This window comes from Pholcus phalangioides, unplaced genomic scaffold (assembly GCF_987345545.1).
Source record: "Pholcus phalangioides strain wild (caught in Gottingen) unplaced genomic scaffold, Ppha-v1.0 ptg000015l_1, whole genome shotgun sequence".
NCBI lineage: Eukaryota > Metazoa > Arthropoda > Arachnida > Araneae > Pholcidae > Pholcus > Pholcus phalangioides.
Window position 1 is genome coordinate 53001268 of NW_028301608.1, and position 23353 is coordinate 53024620.

Genomic DNA, 23353 nt, shown 5'->3' on the forward strand with positions numbered 1-23353 from the left:
ATTATAGTCACATAATCTCATTCATCTCGTACTTTTTGTTTAATTTGTCAAATGCATACGGTTTTTAGAGAGAATTACATTTCAATTTATTGTGACTTTCAGTAACCTTCTAATTCTCACTGTAAGCGATTTTTCAGTCATTTTAGCGACAATTGGGAACTTACTCGCCTTATTCTTTTGGTTATAATGGTCACTTCACTTGCCTCCGACAGTTTGTTTTGGATGCAATTGGCAATCTTACTTGCCTTTGGCAGTTTTTTGGCTATAATTGAAAACTTCACTAACGTTTGACAATTTTGGGGGGGGGGGGCTGTAATTGACAACTTTACTTACCTTCGATAATTTGACTATAATCGGCAACTTTCTTGTACTAGAGATTTTTGTTTTTTTTTGGCCATTTCCCATGTTTTTATGAAAGAAATATTGCCAGTCTAGGTATTTTTCGTGTTGCGTGTATTGATAGTTTTCAACCGGAAACACCTTTCGGCGGGGCAGAAGTTGTGCACCAATGTACTTTGTAATCGTTGAGTACATCGAGAACTTCAATAACCATATATACGGGAAACCGATTCTTGGAGGATGGTAAGAATCGAAAAGCAAAAACATGTTTAATTACATACAACCAAGGGAAGGGAAGTTACTCACCTAATACTAAGTTCCGTATACCTCTGATTCATTCTATCGGCGATGGCCCGTAACCTATTGGCGTCATCGTGAGGACAGTCCGCCGCTATTTTATGAGCCGTTCTTGTTACACTATCAACTGCTGTTTTCCATTGCGCTACTTCTGCTTGCAACAACTGCAATTCAAAAACAACACATAGATTCTAATAATTCCATGTAAAAATTAAAAAAATAACAATAATGAAATCATCATGCGCGATGTTTTATAAATTCGTAAATAGTACATAGTAATAGGTAATTTTCGTTTTCCTTTGTATTTCAAGAAGTTTTATTTATATTTCACATATTATAAATGAATGCAACTATTGATTCATGAATGTATTAGAAGAAAAATATGCGTATGATAATTATGTCTGACGCTAATGTGATATTTGAAACCTCGTGTCTACCAGCCATTGTAAAACGAAGTCTCGCCACAGGGAGCAACAGGCCTACAATGGTACAAATGTTCAATCATTGAACTTCACTCATGGTTCGACATATAGATGGCAGATAACAGCACTACAACAAGCATTGCACAGAAACAAACTTCAAGTTAGGTTCACAACACATACAAGCACATTCCAACATGCAATCATTCGTTAGAAGTTCCACAGAGGAATATGGAGGAGGTGCATGTGTGGTTTAGTCGTTTCAGTAGCAAAATAAAACGGAACTGAACGAAGAACTTTATTGAAATAACAGCTAGTCAATCAATCAAGAAAATACTTTCAAATATGTATTTACAAATAAATATTCCGATATAAGAGATGATCATGAAGGATGTGCTTCATAATTTCAAATATCAAGGGTGTCCCATAAATTCGTAATTAGTTTGTTTATAAGCCCACCAATTTCAACATCGCAATGAAAACCTTATGTTAGCGACTGTAACAGGAGAATTCACAAATGAGCTGTTAATCTCACACACTGCATTTTATAGGACTACAATTACCATATTTCCAGTTATTTGTTTTCGAGCAGCGCCCTTCATCGACAAAAATTTTAACTAATTTCTTTTTCTGCACCAAAAAAAAAATCAGAGAAAGTGAGAGAAATAACTTTTTCGCAAAAAGTATTCAAATATTTCCTTCAATTTTTATGAGTTTTTTTAACTATTTACGAATTTATCCCCCTTCATATTGAGGAATCGCAGCGCATAAGTTTGAAATTAATGAACATCGAGACCACACTTCATTGAATTTCATAAAGATTTTATTTTTCATCTCGGCGAAATCGAAACTATCCGAGGAAAAAAAAAAAAAACTAATTTTTTTTTAATCGCAAGGGAAATTTGCCAGCCCACAAAGGTTCGTTCTTGTTGCCGTAATCGCGTGAAATATTACTAAACGTCGTGTTCCGTTAGTTCCACATTGATATTTTTCTTTCTTTTGTTCCTGCTTTTTTTTTCCTCCGAGACTCTTGAATCAATGCCGATGCCGGGAAACGACCATCACTTCCGCTCAGCTTCCCTAAACTCTGTTAGAAAAGAGGTTTGAGTAAATTTCCGTAATCAGAGTTTAGGAGCCGAGAGTTGTGTTCTAATTAAAACTAATTAATGCAAGCCCTTGTCAAGAATCATCAGCCTACGTAGGAGGGCTAATGAGGTTATTAGGTGCGGATGTGGATCTGAGTTGGGACGGGAGGGGGGGGGTTAGTCCTGTTGCGTGGATTCTCGTAATGGTCCGGGAAAGGAGTCGGGAGTGATGGTAAAGAGAGGATAATATCTCAGTTAATGACTCGATGGATGATCGTTAGTAAACTCTCGTACGAAGAGGAAACAGGGTCGATGAGTTGTGTATAGATAGCATACACATTGCTGCCACATTTACGTACATCAAGTTATATTTCCCAAGGGCGCCGTCCAAGTGATTTTTTCTATTAGGAATGCTCCGAAACCTCATCCTCCATGGAAATTAAATATAGAAGCACTAAAAACAAACTATTTGTTCTTTGTACATTTTTGAAGAATCATCAATTTCAAATACAAGTACCATTCCATTCACTCATTTTTAAATTTATAAATGTAACCAGCTAATAATATATATGCAGCTTCGCTAGCGCAGATTTCGTCGTCTGAAAATTGCTCGTCGATGATTTTCCGACATAACATTTGAACCCCTCATGACCACCTTGAGAGGAGGGGGGGGGAGCAGGGCCGTCATTTCAACTTTTTCGGGGGGGGGGCAAAGCACATGTACTTAATGTATGTATATATATATACCATTTTTAGTGTATTTTCAAACGTCGGGCCCCCCCCCTCCAATGACGGGCCTGGAGGGGGGTTGAAGTTTCAGAAATTCCGTCTTAGTGAATCTATATTATAAAACATAATACTGATAAAATTTCATATTTATAGCTTCAGCGTTTGAGCTCACCGGTGATTTTCAATTATAACCTTTGAATATTCCCCCTCCCTCTATGACTCCCTTTGATGTTGAATTTTGAAAAATCTCTCTTCAGTGAGTCTCTACATTACAAAATAAAACTACTGATTAAATTTCTTATTCATATCTTCGGCTATAGCGATTTCGGCTCAGCGAACCCCCCCCCCCCACCCCTTCAATGATAAATTTTTTAAATCCCTCTTTATAGCAAGCAATTACATTACAAAATAGAAATATGGACTAAATTTCATATTTATAGCTACAACGGTTTCGGCTCGGCGTAATTTCTCTGTATGACCTTATAATCCCCCTTATCACCCCTTCAGGGAGCGAAATTTTCAAATAAACCCTTTTCAAAAAGTGAGTCATGAAATGAAACTGCTGATCAAATTTCATATTTTGGTTCGGCATGAATTTTCTACATAACCTTCAACTCCCCCCCCCCCCCCCGGGAGTCGAATTTCAAAAACCCCTTCTTGCCGAGACATTGTAAAACGAGACTACTGATCCGATTTCATATTTAAAGTTTTAGTGGTTTTGGCTCGGTATCATTTCTCTGTACATTCATCTCTGATATTTGTCAGGTTTAACGATTTGTCCGCAGTTTTTCGGAATTTTAATCAGGATTGGTGATTGTGCCTACTTTTGGCAAGGTTTATGACGACAATTGGCGATGACCCGTATTTTACGGAATATTATTTAAGATCCCAGTTTATCAAATTTTATTTTTCATCATGAAATACGATCGTCATTTGAATATTTTTTTCGTCAAGTGCATTTTTGTTTAGTACGAATTGTAGCAGCCCTTTATTTCTACACCCTTCAGCAATTTTAGCAGTAATTCGCAAATTGTATTTGGAGCAAAATGCAATTTTCGGCAAAACATTTAGTGATATCCCGTTTTCAGGACCGCAATGTCCTGCATTCTCCTCAATGATGCATGATATGAGATATAAATAATTTTATCAAGTCTGCCTGCGAGCCACCTTTGCCATTTTCGCGAACCATAGGCTGAGAAACGCCGACTTAAGTGATCCAGTGCAGTTCCACATCACTTGAATGGCTCATGAAATATCCTCGGATCACTCAAGCGGCCCACGGCATACTTCCAGGATCACTTAAGTGACGCGCTGTGCGATCCCACAACACTTAAGTGTCGTATGACACATTCCCATCACTTGAGAGACCTGCAGAAGTTTCAAAGCAATTAAGTAAACCACGGCACATTCCCAGATCACATAAGTGACTCGTGACATATTTACGGATTACTACGGCACAGTTGCAGATAATTTAAACCCCCGTGACACAGTTCTACAGCACTTAAGTGACGACCCGCGGCATATTTCCAGATCACTTAAGTAACCTACGGCACAGTTTCAGATCACGTAAGCGACTCGTGATACACTTACGGATCACCGCGGCAAAATTCTAGATCACCAGAGTATGCCGTGGTACATTCCCAAATCATTTAATTAAGTGATTTAAATCAATGAAGTGAGCGATTTTTGAACGCAAATAGCGAATGTCCTACTTATGAACATGAAATAAATTTTTTGCTGGGCTCAGGAGAGACCAGCTTTTGATATAGCTTATTATTCTATAGCTTATATTCTATAGCTTTTTGATTGGAAGTTATAGGACAAGGGGGGAACCGTATAAAAAATTCAATTTCGCATCTCGGTACATACACGACGCTTAGTAAAATAAATGGCATGTTTAAGATATATATAAAAGTACATTTTATTTAAATACTTAAAAAATTGAAAGTATGCTTCTACAGTCAACGGTTTACGAGTTATTTGAAGTTTTCGTCCTTTATTATACATATGCTTTCATTTTTAAATTCATAAATCAAAAGTTTCATTTATTTAGACACGTCACTAATATAACGGAAACTATAAATAAAACCTCTTGAAATACACAGGCAAAATTAAAAATAAAAAGTTAGATAAAGTGTAATATGAATGATTCATGTTTAATGAGAATGTAACGGCAATCATTTCAAAATCACTTTATAGGATTAAAGTCATTATAATCAATATTAATATTTATGACGCCTTGGAATTCCAACTCTTGAAAGAAAGGAAAAAGATCGACTAAGCCTTCGAGCTTCGACTGGTGATAAAATTCATAGATTCAAATAGAATTAGACTTAAAAAAACAGAAAAGATTTCGAAAGTAGTATAGACGAGATATCTTGAAAGAAAACACTTTCAATCGAATAAAATCACGATTCTTCCAAACAGAATCAACAGCATTATGTTCCTGTTTGAATTCCATAACTTATGAGTTCATGCAAAACGAATGTTGTTTATTCAACCGGAAGGAAAAATTCCCGAAATACATGTTTATTATTTTTCTGAATTTCTATCAAGTGAAAGAAATGTTTGTCGAGATTTAAAATATTATTAGATTATAATTTTCAGTAAAAGGATTATTTCTTTCGAGCCGATTATAAATCTCATTAGCGCAAACTGAATCTCGTTTGTTTGATGAAAAATCATGACTGTCTGGTACTGAATAAAAAAAAAAAAGGTAAAAATATCTTTGAGAGAAATAATTCTATCTGTGCTTACCTTCTGCTCCTTGAGCTGCGCCTCAAGAACGTCTAGCGTCTGGCCAACTGGTGGCAGTCGGTCGAGCCTCATTTCGATGCGTCCGAGCCATGCTTCGACTTCTCGGCGACGTTCGTCGAAACTGCGACCGTCCGAAAGCATTCCTTCGAGTTGGCGTTTGCGCTGCATGGCTTGTTCGCGGACTTCTTCCCAATCCTGATGCAACTGTAACGCTAGACGTTTAGTCAGGAAAAAGAAAGGTTAGCCGGCTCTGATGATTCAGTAACGCTATTATTTGTGTAATGGGAGTGAATTTGCAAAAAAATACATACATATATTTGTTTAAATACCAAATTCATTGAGGCAACAAGATCTTCCATCATACTGAAATCATATACTGATTTTTAAAGAAAACTATTATCTCTACGAGTAGGAAGGATCGACCTTCGCGGGGGGGAGGGGGGGGGGTAATCCCCGGGTATGCATTACAAGGAATTTTCTTAGAGAATTTTCAGTTACTAACTTTCAAAAAGCACTTTAAATTAACAGAAACTGATTAAGATAGCGTATATGTAAAGCAGCGCCTAACAAATTGTAGAACGATCTAGGCGCCAGAACAATTTTTTAGGCGCCAAACATTTTTTTCCACAAAAAACAGGTAATATAGTGCGCTTTTTTCCCGACTTTTCCAGGACATAGTTACCATCTTCGTTATTGGTAGATACGATGACATAAATTCCAAAAAACTTTGTGAAGTCCTCAGATTCCCATTTAGTAACCACACATAGAAAATTTTAGGCACCAATACTAATTTCGTAATCGCCATAGCGACCTGGCACCCGGGATTCATCCAGCCCTGCTGTAAAAGTGTTTCGCGAATAAGCGTGTCCAAAGGCTGAAATTCAATTGATACGGGAGTCGTCTCCAATCATTTGTAAATGACTGGTGACTGGAAAAAAACTCGAAAACAAAAAAAAAATGGAAACTGAGTAGCATTAACTGAAATCCTAGAAACAATTTCAAAACCACGTAAAACATTTGCAAAGTGAATAAAATAATCGACATGGATGTGGAAAAGAAGAAACGAATTCTTGAATTTATCTACTGACTCATAAGTGCAGGAATTAATGGCACGTGGGAAGTGATGCCAAAAAACATTGAACAGTAAAAATTCTCCATTCCGAATGCTTAATTGCTTCTCGGATATACTGGAAGGTGGAAGAATTCAACGCCATAGCAAAAGAAATCTTAAAATTTGGACTACTACTCACCCTTAAACCAAAACATCGAACCTGATCCCGGCCTCCTACTGAATTTCCAAGTTACTGTCGTTGCGTGGAAACAGTCCGAAACTATATCTAATCACCTAACGAGCTATGTAATAGAAGAATCGTATGAAGCTATTTGTTTGTTAGAAATCCCCTCTGGAGAATTTATAACAAATTCATGCATGTAGTAGCGTGTTTTACATGCACGCGTTCTTTTACACGTGGGCCCTAAAGTATTTATGTTGCCAGAGATATGCTTGACTCGTATCACACTGGTGGTGTCGTCCATATTTTGAATTCAAAACGTCAAATGCCTGAATTTTCATGTATTTGTACTGTAAACTGTCCTCAATTACTTTTCTAAAGTAGAAATAAATTTGAAAACATCAAAACACACACACACACACTAGTTAACTTATCTAGCTAACCCTTTAGGTCCCGTGCATATTTGAATATACATGGCAAACACATGGTAAAAAAACCCATTATACTAATTTGTTTCCTCGATTTTTTCAATATTTTAGAAAGTACATCTTTTAATGTCATTTCAGTGCAAAATACAGCTATATAAATACAATACTTCATCTGGAAGTAGTTGGTTCCTTCTCGATGTAATTTTTTGAGAGCTACTAAAGATTATACTTGTTCAGAGATTTAGAAAATCACACAGAGGAAATAAAATTCTAGGTAAAAACTATTCAACTTTGAAAAGTAAGATTTTATCTATTTAGAGATAGCGGTAAAATAAAGGAAAACTAAATATTTTACTCTAAATTAACCATTTTAGCTAATTAAAAAATCCACTCTAATTAATAAATTCCTGGGATGATGAATTGTGTTTCAATTAAAAATATGCTGCTAACAGCACCAATCTACATCCATTTTTGTAATAAAAGTTTTTTATATGCGTTCTTATGGGAGTGAATCGTAGATGGTTAACATTTCAGAGAATTTTTCCATTCACTCACAAAATGTAAACCAAAGCAGAATACGAATTCAATCGCTTCTAATTAAAATTGAGATTTTGAAATTAAATGTACAATTTCAAGTCAGATATTTTTATAGTACATCATTGCTTCTTCTGGTTTATACGAGAAAAAAGTATGTTATTGATCGTACGTGCACATCAATTTTAATAAGTACCTTCACAAGAACTAACCATCTTATACAAGTAAAAATAAAGTGATGCATTCAATTCAAATAATACTTAGATTGATCCCGATAGCAACACTCACCTCGTAAAGCAAGAAACCGAACAATTCTGATGATTCATTCAGTTAATTTACTGAACATCTGAGAAAACGTTGTTCATCGATTGCATCCGTATCGGTAACATTTTAGAACGGCTCATCTTTAAAAATTCACTTCGTCTTGATTTACCGGATTCATCGATACCGTTTCATCACGATTAAATTATTAAAATGTGAATGGAATTCTCGAGCGATTATAATCTCTTGGAAGTCGTTTCCAAGTCACAGCGGGTTCCGAAACAAGAGGAAACCGCAGCAAATATAATTCGTCACCATACCACAGCGGGTACAAAAGAGATCAATTATTTGTTGAATCGGTAACAGCTGCTGCCACTGCGCTTTCTCAGCTTTAATCTTCAACAAGCATCGGACACGCAGATTCCCCCATAAGAATTAAAGTTCTTTGAAGTCAACGAAATAATCATTAACAGGATGTATTTAGGAGAACCGAGAGTTGGAGGAGGAGCCGGTTTCGTCCAAGCAAAAGATCCATCAACAAAAATAAAAGCAGAGAAGTAGAAAATGTGTTTTTCCAGGGGAGAAAAAAAAAACACTTTTATTTTTATTTTATTTTCGTTCCTTTAGACTGCAGCGTTCCGTTTTCGCCCTTTAAGGAGCAAACAGCTGCGAGGGTTTTTAGTGGAACAAACTCAGTAAGTACTGGTAGTAGTAGGAATACCCGTTTTCAATATAACACCATGACGCACCTCCTAAATCCTCTTGCTCACTTCTATTGGCCGTCATAAACTTACGGTCCCTTGAGTTGATTTTTTTTTCACTATTTTTCTTATTATTTTACCCTTATTATTATTTTTTTTTTAAGAAATGGCCATATGTGTGTGGACTGATATATATCATTTTTCTTTCCCATCATAAGCTCAATCATAGCTCCTTCATTGCAAAGTAGGTGAAAAAATAGACAATGGACAGAAGGAAGATCACCACCTTTTCTTTCTACACTCCAAATCTTCATTTACTAAGCAGGGACGGAGAAAGAAAAAAGAAAGTCTGATGATTGAGCAGCGGATGTCACTGAATCTTTAAATAAAATCACTAGATTAATCAGAAATGAAAAATTTCCCATATCCTGGAACTGACCGAGGATATGTAACAATAAACCCAGTCAGTTATGTCATTCTCATCATTTTTGAGAAAACCGCAAAAACCCTTAATACCTACAACTACAGCTTTGAATATCTTCAAGAAGTTCTTCAAACAATCATTATTGCAGCCAATTTCAAGATAAAAATTCAGAATTGCCCTTACACATAAGGCGAGGTCATATTTTTTTCCATTTTGCAATTTGAATTTGTTGGTAGATGTCCTAGTTGATGGGAATAACACTTCGTTTATAGCAGAGCACGTGTGCCAGTGATTTCGTTAATATGTTAATATATTTTGTTTGTTTTTCTTCGCGAAATTTGCAATCCGAATTTTCTTCCTACCACAGTTTGAATCACAGAGAAAATAGTTATATATTTCTAAAGTAATATTACTTCCATACATTTATTTTATACGTGATTTTGGGAGCTTGCACGTCTTCAATAAGGCCCGGTATAAGCAATACAGTTCGAAACAGATTTTTTTTAAAGATTTTTGCAGCTTTTAATCTATGAAAAAAAATTATCAGCTCGAAAGAAAAAATAAATTGAGCATTTAAGGGTTAAATGTACTCACTTTTTTCCCTACTTTATTATGTCATACCAAAAAAGCCATCTCCCAATGGATTCAACTTTTTTTTGTTGTTGTTCAATATGTTTTCCCACTCTAGGGCCCCACATGGAGCTGCTGAGAGAGCTCCAGCACTGAAAAAATTATTTTATCTTATTTCTGTTTTATGCTATAAATTTCCTGTGAAAAAATCCTGGCTTGGATGTCGTCTAAACATCCCAGCAGAGAGGGGTCTGTGTGATTCAACTCAGTGGGAGTAAAGTAAATCTGGGAATCAGTCGAACCAAGGAATTTGATGTCTGATCTGATCTCAGAGGAATTTCTATCGCATATCAGTAGTGGGGTCGGTTGCAGGATGCGGGACCTTGTCAAGCGACCCCTCCCCTATGAGAGGTTTCACTGTACAGTACGTAATCGATAATCCGTCCGTTCGCTAATGTGGCCCGTCCAGTAATCCGATTGTTTTTTTTGGCGGGTTTTCTTCGATCCCATAGAAGAGGAAAACATGCCGCTGAAGTTTAAATTATTCAAATGGGTTTTTTCGAACTAACTTCCGACAATTTCGGTAACCCGGCATAACCTGGTCAGATACGTGCTGAGGTTCCTAACTTCGATGCTCGAATGCGAGCCGATCTAATCGTTAAAAAGCCTCGTCACAGAGAGCAACATGCCTAAATGAATGAACGCCAGGGGCTCCGCCACTGGACTTATCCCGTTGCAGAGATCTCATCCAGCCCAGCTTTCGTGGCAGAGTCTGAAACAAAGTGAGTGCACCTGACAGTCTGAGTGTGTAGCTAGTGTTGCATCTGATATTTCAGTGCTGCCATCTATACTGCAAATCGTGAGTGAAGTGTAATGATTGAATATTTGTAATGTTGTAAGCCTGTTGCTCTCTGCGGCGAGACTTTTAACGGGGAGATCGGCTCGCATTCGTCCTTGAAGTTGAGAACCACAAAAAACCAACTTCAGCCGACCACCACTGTGGCGCCAGTAGGGTTCGAACCCGGATCCTCGCGATGCGAGTCCGTCACTATGACCACTCGACCACCACATCGGCAGAACAACAGGCCTACGACGGTAAATCTTCAATCGTGACACTTCACTCATAGTTTGAAAAATAGGTGGCAGATGGCAGCACTATTACAAGCATTACACGGAAACAAACTTTACATTCGTTTTTTTTTCTTTCTTTCTAACCGAGCACAACTCAGGTCTATCACCATCTATGGGCGATTTACTATCTAGTGAGTTGTGCCAGTAACTGTGTACGTACCTAACAGTCTGAGTGAGTGTCTGGTGTTGTCTGGTTTTTCAGTGCCGCCATCTGTATTTCAGAAGTGAACTGAGTGATGTGCTATGATTGAATTAAATTTGTACTGTTTGTAGGCCTGTTGCTCCATGTGGCGAGACTTTTTAAAGGAGAGATCGGCTCGCATTCGCACCTTGAAGTTGGGAACCACTGAAAACCAACTTCAGCCGACCACCAATGTGGCGACGGTGGGGTTCTCACATTAGGTTCACAACACACACGCACATTTACCAGCATGACCCAGGTCTTCTTCGATCACCTGCTTATACCTCTTCATTGAGAAACAGCGACGGGCCATGATCTGGTTAGGAGGAGGTCCAATAGGCTACACGCCAGATTAGCGAGAGTTTTACTATATTTTCTTTTCCTAGAGGCGCATTTGGGATCCTCACCGCAAAGATAACGTACAAACACTACATTTACGTATGCGAATTTTCAGAAGATTTTCAAGTGACTTCATGATCGATCCAAACTCATTTCAATAAAACCCCTTTTTAAAAAAACATTCTACAATACGTCGAAGGGTGAATTCTAATTCCATTTGCGTAACCGGATCAGCAAGATCGTGATCACTTAAGACGATACTATCTTAAGGGCTGAATCGAAAGGCTGAAACCGAAATGGACATTAAATAATAAATGTACATATGCGGACTAAGAACTCAATGCACTTGAGGAGAAATACCCTGCTTCATTTCAGTAATGAAATAAATTTGAAAGTTTATGCTTCGAATACGCTCCATCTCCAATTCAGCTTCTCTTGAATTAGGAAAAAGAAATAAATATACCGACTGTGATGTCAAGACGATTTTTTCACCTGACAAAAATATATATATATGCCTTTACTTTTCCTTGGATTTTTCCCCCCCCCTTTTCCTGGTTTTTTTCCTTTTCCCATTGGTGTCCGGTTCCTTTACCAAGAAGGGGAAAGGAGCTCACAACAAAAACGGGGAAGTTAGGCCTGAAAAGAAATGAAAGGAGCAGGTAGTTGAGGAATGTGTTACCCAATACTTTTCTTTAGTCCCGGACACGGCAACGAAACCGAAAGGGATAAAAGAAAAATGTCCAAACGAAATTACTGCAAAGGAAAACTTTTTAGAAATCTGCACACGATCTTTTCCTCCTGTCTGATTAGATCAACTCTTACTTAATCCTCAGACAGAACTTGATCGAGACAACCGAGAGTTCGCTTCCTAACACGGAAATATCCGATAAACACACGTGTGATCACAGCTCAAATAGTAAGAATCGATTTCAAGCGCTTTTATTAGGAAGAAAAAACAGCGTATAGACTACATACTTTTTTTATCTATCTGTGTTAAAATAGCAATGCTCAAGTCCAAAATATAACATTTATTTAGCAAATTTTTGAAATACCGTAAACTATAGTAACTTTTGGACAAGCATTTTTCCCCCGTATTTGAAATTATTTGGCGGGCTGAGTTTTCGTGCTATTCTCATGTTCTTGATCTAGAATTGTTCACAACAATTAGTAGAATGCGCTGAGGTGCACAAATAGTAATTTCGGACTATTTTCATCTTGTTTCTTCTATTTAGTGAGCATCATAATTTTGTGAAACCTCTTAAAACTTTCATTACTCAAAATCGTACGTCAACTGAAAAAAATAACAAGTAGTTATTCGATTCATAATTTTATGATTTCCAAGGGGTAACATTAGGACATAGCTGTCCAAATCTGGTAAATTTAGGTTTAGAAGTATAAAATACGGTGGAAGATTCTACATTGGCAAAATAAATAAAATGTCCGACTCGGAATTCGAAGTTAATTTTATGCACAAGTAGCAGGAAAATATTGGAGGTGGTAAACGAAGAGGGCAAACTTCTTAAACTTTAAAGAAACAAAAAGAACTTTACTAGGAGAAAAACTAAAAAAAAAATTTTTTTAAAGAAACAAACCAAATGAATTAAACTAATAGCCTGAAAACCGCATGTAATTCATTGAACGCCGGCCCCGAAAGCCTCAGACAATGCTTAAATAAATTACCTTGTTTTTCCATTGTAAAACTCCTCCCGTGGAATTTCTACTGGCTAGTATTAGAGTAACAATCAGACAAGAGTACTAACATGGCTTTCTGAGTAGGAAAGCAAAAAGGCTTGTCTTAACGTTACCATCGATTATGGGGTAATTTTAGATTAAATTAAAATTAAATCATTAAAACTATACTTTTTAAAACAGACAACAATTTAATTGTGCTGTGGAACACATACATACATGGAAGTTCAGCTGTATGTCCAAGCATACAGCGACATGGAAAAGGTTGAAAAACACTAGTATACAGTTATGTGTTTTCCCAATAACTGCTTGTGTTAAGACTCAAAAATGTTCTTATGAGATAAACCCTCATACTCAAAAGTGTACAAAATATACAAAGTACAGGGTTAGCGAGAAATAAGTTCCCAACTTTAGAGAGCTCTGGAGTGCGTTCTACAGATTGTTTCACAAATTTAGTTTCTTTCCTCGAACAATAACCGAATGGAACAACCTCCCGTTAAACATTATCGATTCTATAACAGTTTCTGATTTCCTTTGTAACATCAATCGTCTCTGTCAAACTTCACCACCACATTCCCTTGTAGAGGCCTCGACCAAGCAATATTGTATAAATAAATAAATACTGCTCCAAATGAGGCAAAATTAGAACTACAGATATGCGCTACAGGTTCAAATGATGCGCTTGCCATTTATCAAATAAAAAATAATAGAACAAAAATCCGTCGCTGGGGGGCGTAGAGAGAGCACACATAAATATTGAATATGCTTACACATATAAATGTTTAATACGTTGCCCTAAAACTGCTCAATATGTCTCCCTTCATTCTGAACAATGGGCTCCAATCGCACAAGACAGCATACGGAGCCAAGTTCTGGATATTTCGGCAGAGTCATTGCGTAGCTGTGGAAAATGTGGTTTTGCGATTAGAGTACATCGTTCAAAATGAACGGGAACATGATTAGTGCTGCATTTATATGCGTGTAAGCAGGGTTGGTTTTTAATTTTTGTGGCAAAAAGAGGGGAAAAACCAAGCAAAAATGGAAAAAACGGCAAAATTTAAAATAATATTACATTATGGATGTTTTGTAATTATAAATCATTAGAATTATAATTTTGATAATTTTGATTTAAACAGTTTCCCATTATTGGGAGCTTTCCGTGTAAGTGGTGTGTATTTCGAGCATGGCTTTTAAGAAGCTCATGTCTCTTAACAATAGGGGAAAAAAGCTACGTGCATAAACATGTTCAAAGTTTATTGAACAGTTCTTATATGAAGTGGCGAATTTAAATTTTGGTTTTTGTGATTATTTTCAAACTTGAGCAATAGGGAAAAGATTTATAATGCTACAAAGAAACTACTTCACCAAACACCAACTCTGGCCATATTGCTATATTGCAATTTACTGCCATTAATGAGATGGGGGTGGAATGAAGGCACTATCTATCGGTGGTCGCCTGAAGCTCGTTAGGGAAAATATCTCATCTATATCCTCTCTCGTGTTTGAGCCTGAGACCTTGACGGCAACATTCACTGTGGTAGACGAGCATCTTACCACGACGCCACTCGGGCGATCTACAAAGAAACTGCAATACAAGGTTTATAATTTGTTACTCTTTTATGTGCTTTCATTCTGGCTGTAGTTGTTATTTTGCATGTGGCCAAATTTCCCATTTTTTGCTATCTCTTTTTATAATCCTTGGAAATAGACTTATATCATCTAATGTTAAAATAGCAAACTATTGCAATGTTTGCTTTTGATTTAAGTGATACCAACACACCAAGAAATAAATTTTGACAAAAATCTTAACCTAAAGGTTGAAACTAAAATACTGTGGGCTTAGTCAAAGGTGGTTGATCTATTTTGATATTGCCTATCTAAATAATTCGGAATGCAGCTTTGTAGCACTAACTTCACTGACCCTTATCAAGACTAAGGAAATGAAAAGGAATTTTCTTTGCTCTCACTCGTCATACAACTAATATCAATTTATGTTGGATTTTCAGAAAACACGCGTTCTTTATTAAGAATTTCTTTAAGAGTTACTTGCTTGGCAAAAATGGTTATTATTCACATTCATCTCCAACCCTTTCGTCAAATTGAAAGAAAAACAACTGATTCCAAATGTAAAAAAATAGTTTAAAATATTTCACTTGTGTGAAGTTAGTTAAGATTGTCAGAACTTGCTTCATGAAAGTAAACGTTCAAATTTAGAATTCTTTAGGGCGGTTTTTCCACTATGGACTAAAAACTTACCAACCCTATGTGTAAGCATATTCAATATCCATACGTGTGCTTGAGATTTTGTACTATTATCTTTTATTTGATAAATGGCAAACGCAATATCTGTAGTTCAAATTTTGTCTCATTTTGAGAAGTAAAAGAACGCACTCTAGAGCTCTCTGGAGTTAAGAACTTATTTCTCTCGCTAACCCTGTACTTCGAACATTTTAAAGAAACGACAGGGAAGATTTTTTTTTTCCAATAATCTGGATTTTTCACGCTAATGTGGAACATAACGAAAATACTCGTATGTTTAAAGATTTACACGTTAAAAATTTTGTTAAGTAAAGAATCTTCTCCAAAGGCTTAGAAAGATTCAATAGAGGAGAAAATGGGGGGAAAAAAGGAACACTGTGGGAAATTGGTAACACGAAACTTTACTTATCTGTAGAGGAAAAGAAATTTTGAGGAAATATCCTGTCGATCGGAAGATGCCGAAGAATATGATCCGAAAAATCCCAGAAATTTGAAAAAGTTTACCATAGAAAATTGTGAAGATTAGAAACTGTCATTAAAAGTCAGTTCGTGTGGTACAAATAACCAACATGAAAAGAAAAAAAAATTACAACATACAGTATATATATCATGGAATTTCCCTTTGGTAAGTGAAGTCCGATACATTTTTCATCAAGTGATGCTGCCAATTTCAATGGATTTCAAGGAAGCATTTCCAATAAAGTAGAGAAATAATTTATCCGGAACAAAAGTCACGTGTCTCACGCTCCAACTTGCCCATTCACATGAAAACGCATACGGGGAAATACCCGTATTTTTGGTAACGAAATTTTATTAAATTCATAACCGTGCTGCATATAAAGGTTACAATCGGGGATTTACATATTCATTATAGCACAATTTATGAATTATGACTATAAATATTTATCTCACAATTTGCCCTCTGTCCATTTTTTTCCCCGTGAAATATACAGTAAAACTCCTGTTAACGGTCATCCCCTCTTTTTCAGCCCAATAATATTTTCTCTTGTACAATAAAGTATGGTTCTCAAACCCGATTAACGGTCAACCTACCCTCTTTTCACGGACAAATTCGTTGTCCATCAGTGTCTGAAAAGTAAGGGTTTTTACCTTATTTTAAATTACTGCAGACTTATGCTGTAGCACTATATCTCTCACCAAGGGTTATTTATAAGCTCATTAATCATTTTTGTCGCACCACGGTCATTTTCTGCATACGAGGGCTAATTAGACTAGGAACTACAATTTATTGCTGATTCCGAATGGCATTTTTTTTATATACACTCACCGAGAAGTTGGTGCGCTAAGCCCTCAATGTGAGACTTCCTGCGATTGCAATCTTTTTCTGTGGTCATGTCGCCGTTTCTGTTGTACCCGTGTCAGGAAAGTATCTGACAAAGACGAACGGGTATCGAATTCGCGACACCTCTAAACATCCTTCGACACTTTAGGCGAGTATCTTATCGACCTGGGCTACCGCACCCCCTATTTATAAGCAATATTCGGCAATTTCACAGAAATTTCGACATTTTTGGAGATAATCAGCAATATCCCGTATTTATGATTTCAATACGCAGTATGTTTCTTGATCGAATATGTTTTATCACCCTAATCGTAAAGAGATAACACCACGCACAGTATTTGATTGAATCTTATTATATTCTTTTATCGAAAAAAAGGTTTTAAAAACGTATACTTCGATTATAACGACGGCATTACGCAGAATCTTCAATGTTGAACAACCGAGTTTGATTGTAATTACGATTTCAGATTCAAAAGAACAATATATTCCTTAGACACGAAGTTGCTATTTTAAAAAATTAAAATATCAGTCAATCACAGTCATAGTAGCTAATATTCATCATAATAAAATTTTTATAGCTTTAAAAACAATGAAATTTCTGAAAACGCAGTTGTCATATATGTCGAAAGTAAATAAATTTCCAATAATACATCCATTTACGTGGGAACCAAGATTGAGCTCATTTTATAGTTTTTAATCATAAATAAATCTGGTTTTTTTTCCCCCATTTCTAGACAAGTTGGTTACCTGAATAAAACTTACTTTTGACATTCCTCTCATGTTTATCTCAAATGATAAACGTAAAATATAAAGAACGTAAAACAAGAAATCCTCTCTCAAATGGAAAGTTACCCAATCATACCATCCCATAAATTGCACGTCATCTCAAAAAGTTATATGTAACTGGTTTTATTCATTACATTTTTATTGTTTCGAAAATGAGCGATACGCTTTTTCATTCATTGGAAATGAAAGGTGGAATGAAGGAAATATATAGATTCGTCTATAAAGCACAAGAAAGCAGCAGGACGGAATAAATAGAATGGAATAGCAGGAGTTTCCGAAGAGATTGGCTATTCAGATTTTCGATTAAAGATATATTAAGAAGCTAGAAAGATCTATTGTGTAGCTCGATGACAAACCGAAGGCCGTTCGATTAAAAGAAAAATCGTTTTCTTTTAATTCTTCTCTTTTTCGAAATGTTCATACTCTTTCCCTCTAGACCAAATCTTTTGTAAGAGAATTTTTCCTTCCAAAGCATCTTACCAGTTTTCCATGACTCCGCAGTGATCTATCAAACACAGAAAATGCCTTATGATTCTACGAAAGAAAAATGAATGCAATTTTCTTCGTCTCTTTCTTTTTTTTTTTCGTTCCGATGCTTTTCGCCATCGTTTTCCGTATTTGAGGTATGGGCAAAAATTTGTATTCTAGTTTCCTCTTCTTTGAGCTTGTCAATTTCACGAGAAATTCGGCCCTCGTTTGAGAATTTTCCCGATTTCTGATTAATTTCCCTACTTCGCGTAGTTTTGTATGACTTCAATGTTTTGCAGGTACGAAGAAGCATCTGTCAAAAAAACGGGTACGGTTCAAAATTTATCAGTAATTGAAATTTCCTTTTCAGGCTAAGAGGCGACAAGAGTTGAGTTGGCTAAGAGTTGACTTGCCAATATTTTTAGCAGTGACCCAAAATGAGAAATACGATCAACTTTGCAACCAAAGGATCCATTTCGAATTTAAAAACACTTATTGAATAATCCTAAATAAAAAGATGTTTGGTTTTCAAAATTTAGTGAAACCAATCAGTGGAGTCTTAATGGGCGGGCCAACGGTCCTTAAGCTTTAACTGATTCTAAAATAACATTTCTTTCATAAATTTTGAATTTTTATTAATTTTGGAATTATTTCTCACATCAATTTTCAATTATTTCTTTCATTAGTTTGAATTATTTTTTTAGTAGTTTTCAATTATTTCTTTGTTCGATTCTGAAATTATGTATTTTTTTCATTGATTCTGAAATTATGTATTTTTTTCATTGATTCTGAAATTATGTATTTTTTTCATTGATTCTGAAATTATGTATTTTTTTCATTGATTCTGAAATTATGTATTTTTTTCATTGATTCTGAAATTATGTATTTTTTTCATTGATTCTGAAATTATATATTTTTTTCATTGATTCTGAAATTATGTATTACTTTCATTAATTTTAAATTCTTAAATTTTCATTGATTACTTCTAAAGTGTGTTCATGTTTTTTGCATAGACATTTACCAGAATTTCTGTGCATGCTATGTTATGATTTTTTGGATGTACACTTCCCTCACCAAAAAAAAAAAATTAGCAGGGAAACAACAAAAAATCATGGCTCAAAGATGTCTTAATAATCTTAAATGTTATCTTTGTTCCATTCTTTGAATTATTTTTTGTGACCTGCCTAATTTTCCACTAGCACGGAGAGAAAAAGTCGATATTATTGAAGTTAACCTGTATTTGAAGGTTGACCCTTACCTGAAATAAATTACTACGTACCATTTCCATACGATATATTTATGCCCTTCTAATTTTGCTTTTTTTGTCCCAGTTTGCACCGCTTATGGTTTTCACAGTTTTTTCAAACTTTGACTCAGAATTTTTCTCTCATATAATGCAAGTATACTAAGCGGTCTCGAAGTATACCTCATACCTTAATTGCTACAAAAAAAAAAAAACACGGCCCATAATTTTTTTTTCCAAAATAGAATCTTTGATTTACATGTTTCATGGCTGGTTTAAAAAATCGATGATAAATTTCCGTTAAAAAAAATTGAGCATCTTTAAAAAACCACGTAGCATTCACATGTTGTTTTTCTAGACTAGTTCAAGAACAGATACCTACGTATATCGATGATAAATATGGATAAGTTGATTACCTCTTGCGTCGAGTTCCCGACTTGATTCGCGGTCACCTTTATTCCTGTAGTTCGAGACAGCCGTCAACAGCTTCTTCAGCTGAGGTGCTTTCTGATCTTGCTCATGGAGGAATTTCTGAAAAAATAAAATTTACAAATTCAGTATAAGAAGGCATCTTCATTGCAAAGGAAAAATAAAAATTATATATCTATTGAATGGACTTTTAATCCCTTAGGGGTCACAGAGTGTCTGTGTATGTCATTTTGTGTTTTTCTCAATTGCTTTGAATGTATTGTTATTTCTATTGTGTTGTGTTCAGTCCATTAAAAAAATATAAAACAAAAATTTTTCAACAGAAGCATTCGCATAGCAAGAGATGAATACAGTTGGCCCCACTTAATCAGAGATAATGGATAAAATCCCTCGGCACCAAAATTCCACGTACTCAGAGTATTGGCTGCAACTCCTCCACTGAAATTAGAAATCTTAAAAACGGAGAAGGGGACAAAAAAGCATTCTTTTCTCATGCTTGCAGCCCTGTAAAATTATAATTATCAGGTTCGACGAAATCATGTAGTTACAGATTTTGGAGATAGGAAGACTTAAAATCATTCAACTCTCATTGGTTTTCAAACACAGGTTGATGTATCTGTTGCATACACTCATACAAGCAAGAACACTGATGCACGAACATGATCAGAATATGTTTTCAAAATATTCGAAAAATGCAGGATTGATTATGTACATATGAACGGTATCGATTCATCGATACCTACCGATCAAATTTTAACTGAAATTGGAAAAAAAGAGGAGGGATCGTCAGATAAAATTCTTGTTGACGCCAATTGTTGACATTATAGCCAAGGTGACCTTACAACCCAGTTCGACTGCACATAGGGATAAAAAAATCAACACTTTTTTTTGCTCCCCACTTAAATTATGAAGCATTCGAATTTAACCCTCTTTTTAAGCGGCAATGACGAGATATCTCGCCTCCATAAACGCCTCTTATTTAGCCATTGGACAAGCCCAGATATTTTGTAAAGTTGATTTCTCAATGGAAAACTTTTTCCTATACCCCTTAGTTAACACCTGCTGAAAATCGGAAGAAAGCTTACTTCATTAAAAAAATATATGACATTTTGATTTCTAACCACCACTTAAAGGGTTAAGAATTGTCAACATTTTTGTGTTAAAACTAAGATATTTTTTCATATTTTCCTACATTTTGAGAGAGAAAGAAGTAATAAATAATTTTTATGGCAGATATTCATGGAAACAAAAATATAAATAACCAATAAAAATCAACTGACGTATGAAATCGGCCAACATCATTTTCGCAGTTAAAAAAAAAAATAAGATACGAGACTAGATTTCTTTTTTTTCCGCTGTACGAAACCGACACTTAAAAAATATACATCTATATTTATATGATACACATACATCATTTGGCAATCGACACCAGTCCACGTACATCGATTCTAAAATTACTTCAATTTTATTTTTTTTTACTCCCGAAACTTCGGAGAAAAACATTTTTTTCTTTTCGGCAAATAATTTCTTCTCATGGATTTCAAAAAAAAAAAAAAAATCGAAGAAGGAAAAATCCCCCTCATAATTTGAAACATGGCTCTTGTCATTACAGTAAGGCACGAGGATAATTTATTCGAACTATTTACATAACCAGAGAAGAGTTACGAAATCCCCGTGCTGCTAATTAATGACAGTTTTTCACTCAAATTGCTCCCACAAATAATTTTTTTGAAGAAAAAAAAGAAAAAAAAAGAGGGAAAAAAAATGTGAAATTGCGATACTAACTTTCAACGTTCATAAATTTTTATGAAACAGATTTTTAAACAGTTTACGTCGACTGCTAATTAGGGTGACTGACATTTTTCAGACGTGTATATTTATTAAGTTTTTCTCCCTACTTTCTAACTAACAAAAAAAAAATTATTGATGGAGGTTATAATAAATTCATAAAAAGGTAAACAGAGCAGAAAAAGTTCATAATTTCGATTGGAAGTCACGTCACGTGAATCCGATGAAATCGGTGGACATGTACAAAGTCTGGTTTAATTCGATTTTGAACAGTCGTCATCAGATAACGGACACCCGCTATAACGGATAAAATTTTCTAGAACCAAAATTTCACCCATGTTGACAAATTTCTGATTTCTCCTCCACTTAATCGAATATTACGCGCTTCACAGGTCAACTATTATTGCACATCGATGTTTTTATTGAATGAAAAAAACACTTGGAACTAACGGAAAATATGTTATTTGTGTGTTAAGATTTAAAAAATAATACATTTTAGAGAGTACGTACTGGCCTCCAAATATTCATGTTGTCTTCCAATACGTACATTTGAATATTTCATTTTCGTTCTCTGTTGAGCCAATACAGGACGCTAACTTTACTAATGAAAAGTAAAAATCTTAGATATTGTGATAATTGTAATTAAATAAAAATTTTCATTTCATTTTTGATCATCATTCGATCATTTTTGTCGCACCACGGTCATTTTCTGCACACGAGGGCTAATTAGACCTGGACCTACAATTCACTGCAGATTCTGAACGGCAGCCTGTTTTTAAACTCATCGAGAAATTGGTGCGCTAACCCCTCGATGTGGGACTCCATTCGGTAGCAATCTTTTTATGTGGTCATGTCGTCATTCCTGTTGTACCCCTGCGTCAGGAAAGTTTCTGACAAGGACTAACCGGGTATCGAACTCGCGACACCTCTAAACATCGTTTAGTACTTCAGGTGAGTATCTTATCGACCTGGGCTGTACCTCGCCCCTTTCATTTTTAAAGTCCAATTCATGCAAGAAGCTTCATTAATATTCATTCTTCATCAGTTTTCTCTCAATATATCAACTATACTAACATTGTAAAATAACAATTGAAATGTTCTTTGTTTAATCGGATGTGTGCTGGAATCGTTGATATCCGATTAAGAGGATTTCGTTTTCCCCCTTTCATTATATGCTCCGACAAACATGTGACAATTATTATTTTTCGGAACGCATAAGTTAACTTAGCCCCAAAATGTGTTGTGTCTATGTTTTAACTTATTAAATAAGATTATTTATCTATCTTAATATCACTTGAATTTAACAATTTATCTGGTTTTGACCGTACGTGATGCGTAGACTATACGCATTTTTTCATAAAAATTAAATCAAATTAAAATAAGTGCGAAGAATGTAGAAAAATAATTTTCTTTTTAATCCCTTGTTAATATTGGCCTTTTTAACGTGTATCAACATGTACAAACAAAACCAACATTACCGATATAATTTCTGATCCTAGAATTTTACGAATAAGGACCGGAAAATTTAAATAATTAAATAATTATCATATTTACCAATACGAGCTGGGAGAATATAATTACATAACCACCAGCAAACGTAATAAATTCACAATGTTTATCAAACTCACCAAAAGGCCGGTAATTATGCATTATTACCGGATTTATCACATTTACCTTAACACATGCATTGCGTTAACATCGCATTTACCGGTGATTATGTATAATCCTCAAGTCGTATTGGCGTCTATGACAAATTGTCAATTTAATTACTGGAATTTACCGGAAATGTGCGTAAACTTCGGTCTGGGATTAAGAATTTGACCGAAAATGTTTGTTTTGTTTGCACATGTACATATTAAGAAAGCCAACATCAACAGACTATTATAATTTTTGTTTTATCTCTTACATCCATTTTTATTTCGTTTGATTCGAACAATATTAAGTGCATTGTAAGTATCACG

The 23353-nt window shown here is 35.3% G+C and overlaps 1 protein-coding gene across 8 annotated transcripts in view; it reads right to left on the minus strand.

Moving 5' to 3' along the window:
- The window catches only part of Dys (Dystrophin), a 257301-nt gene that overhangs the window by 44976 nt on the left and 188972 nt on the right, over positions 1 to 23353 (minus strand). For all 8 annotated transcript variants that reach the window (XR_016194043.1, XM_089243761.1, XM_089243760.1 and 5 more), the window contains 3 exons: positions 19592 to 19706; positions 5627 to 5838; positions 646 to 800 (listed from right to left, as the gene is read on the minus strand). Coding sequence is in view for 7 of the 8 variants with exons in the window: in XM_089243761.1 (XP_089099887.1) it covers positions 646 to 800; positions 5627 to 5838; positions 19592 to 19706 (482 nt within the window). In the remaining variant the exon portion in view is untranslated. The remainder of the gene's footprint in view (positions 1 to 645; positions 801 to 5626; positions 5839 to 19591; positions 19707 to 23353) is intronic.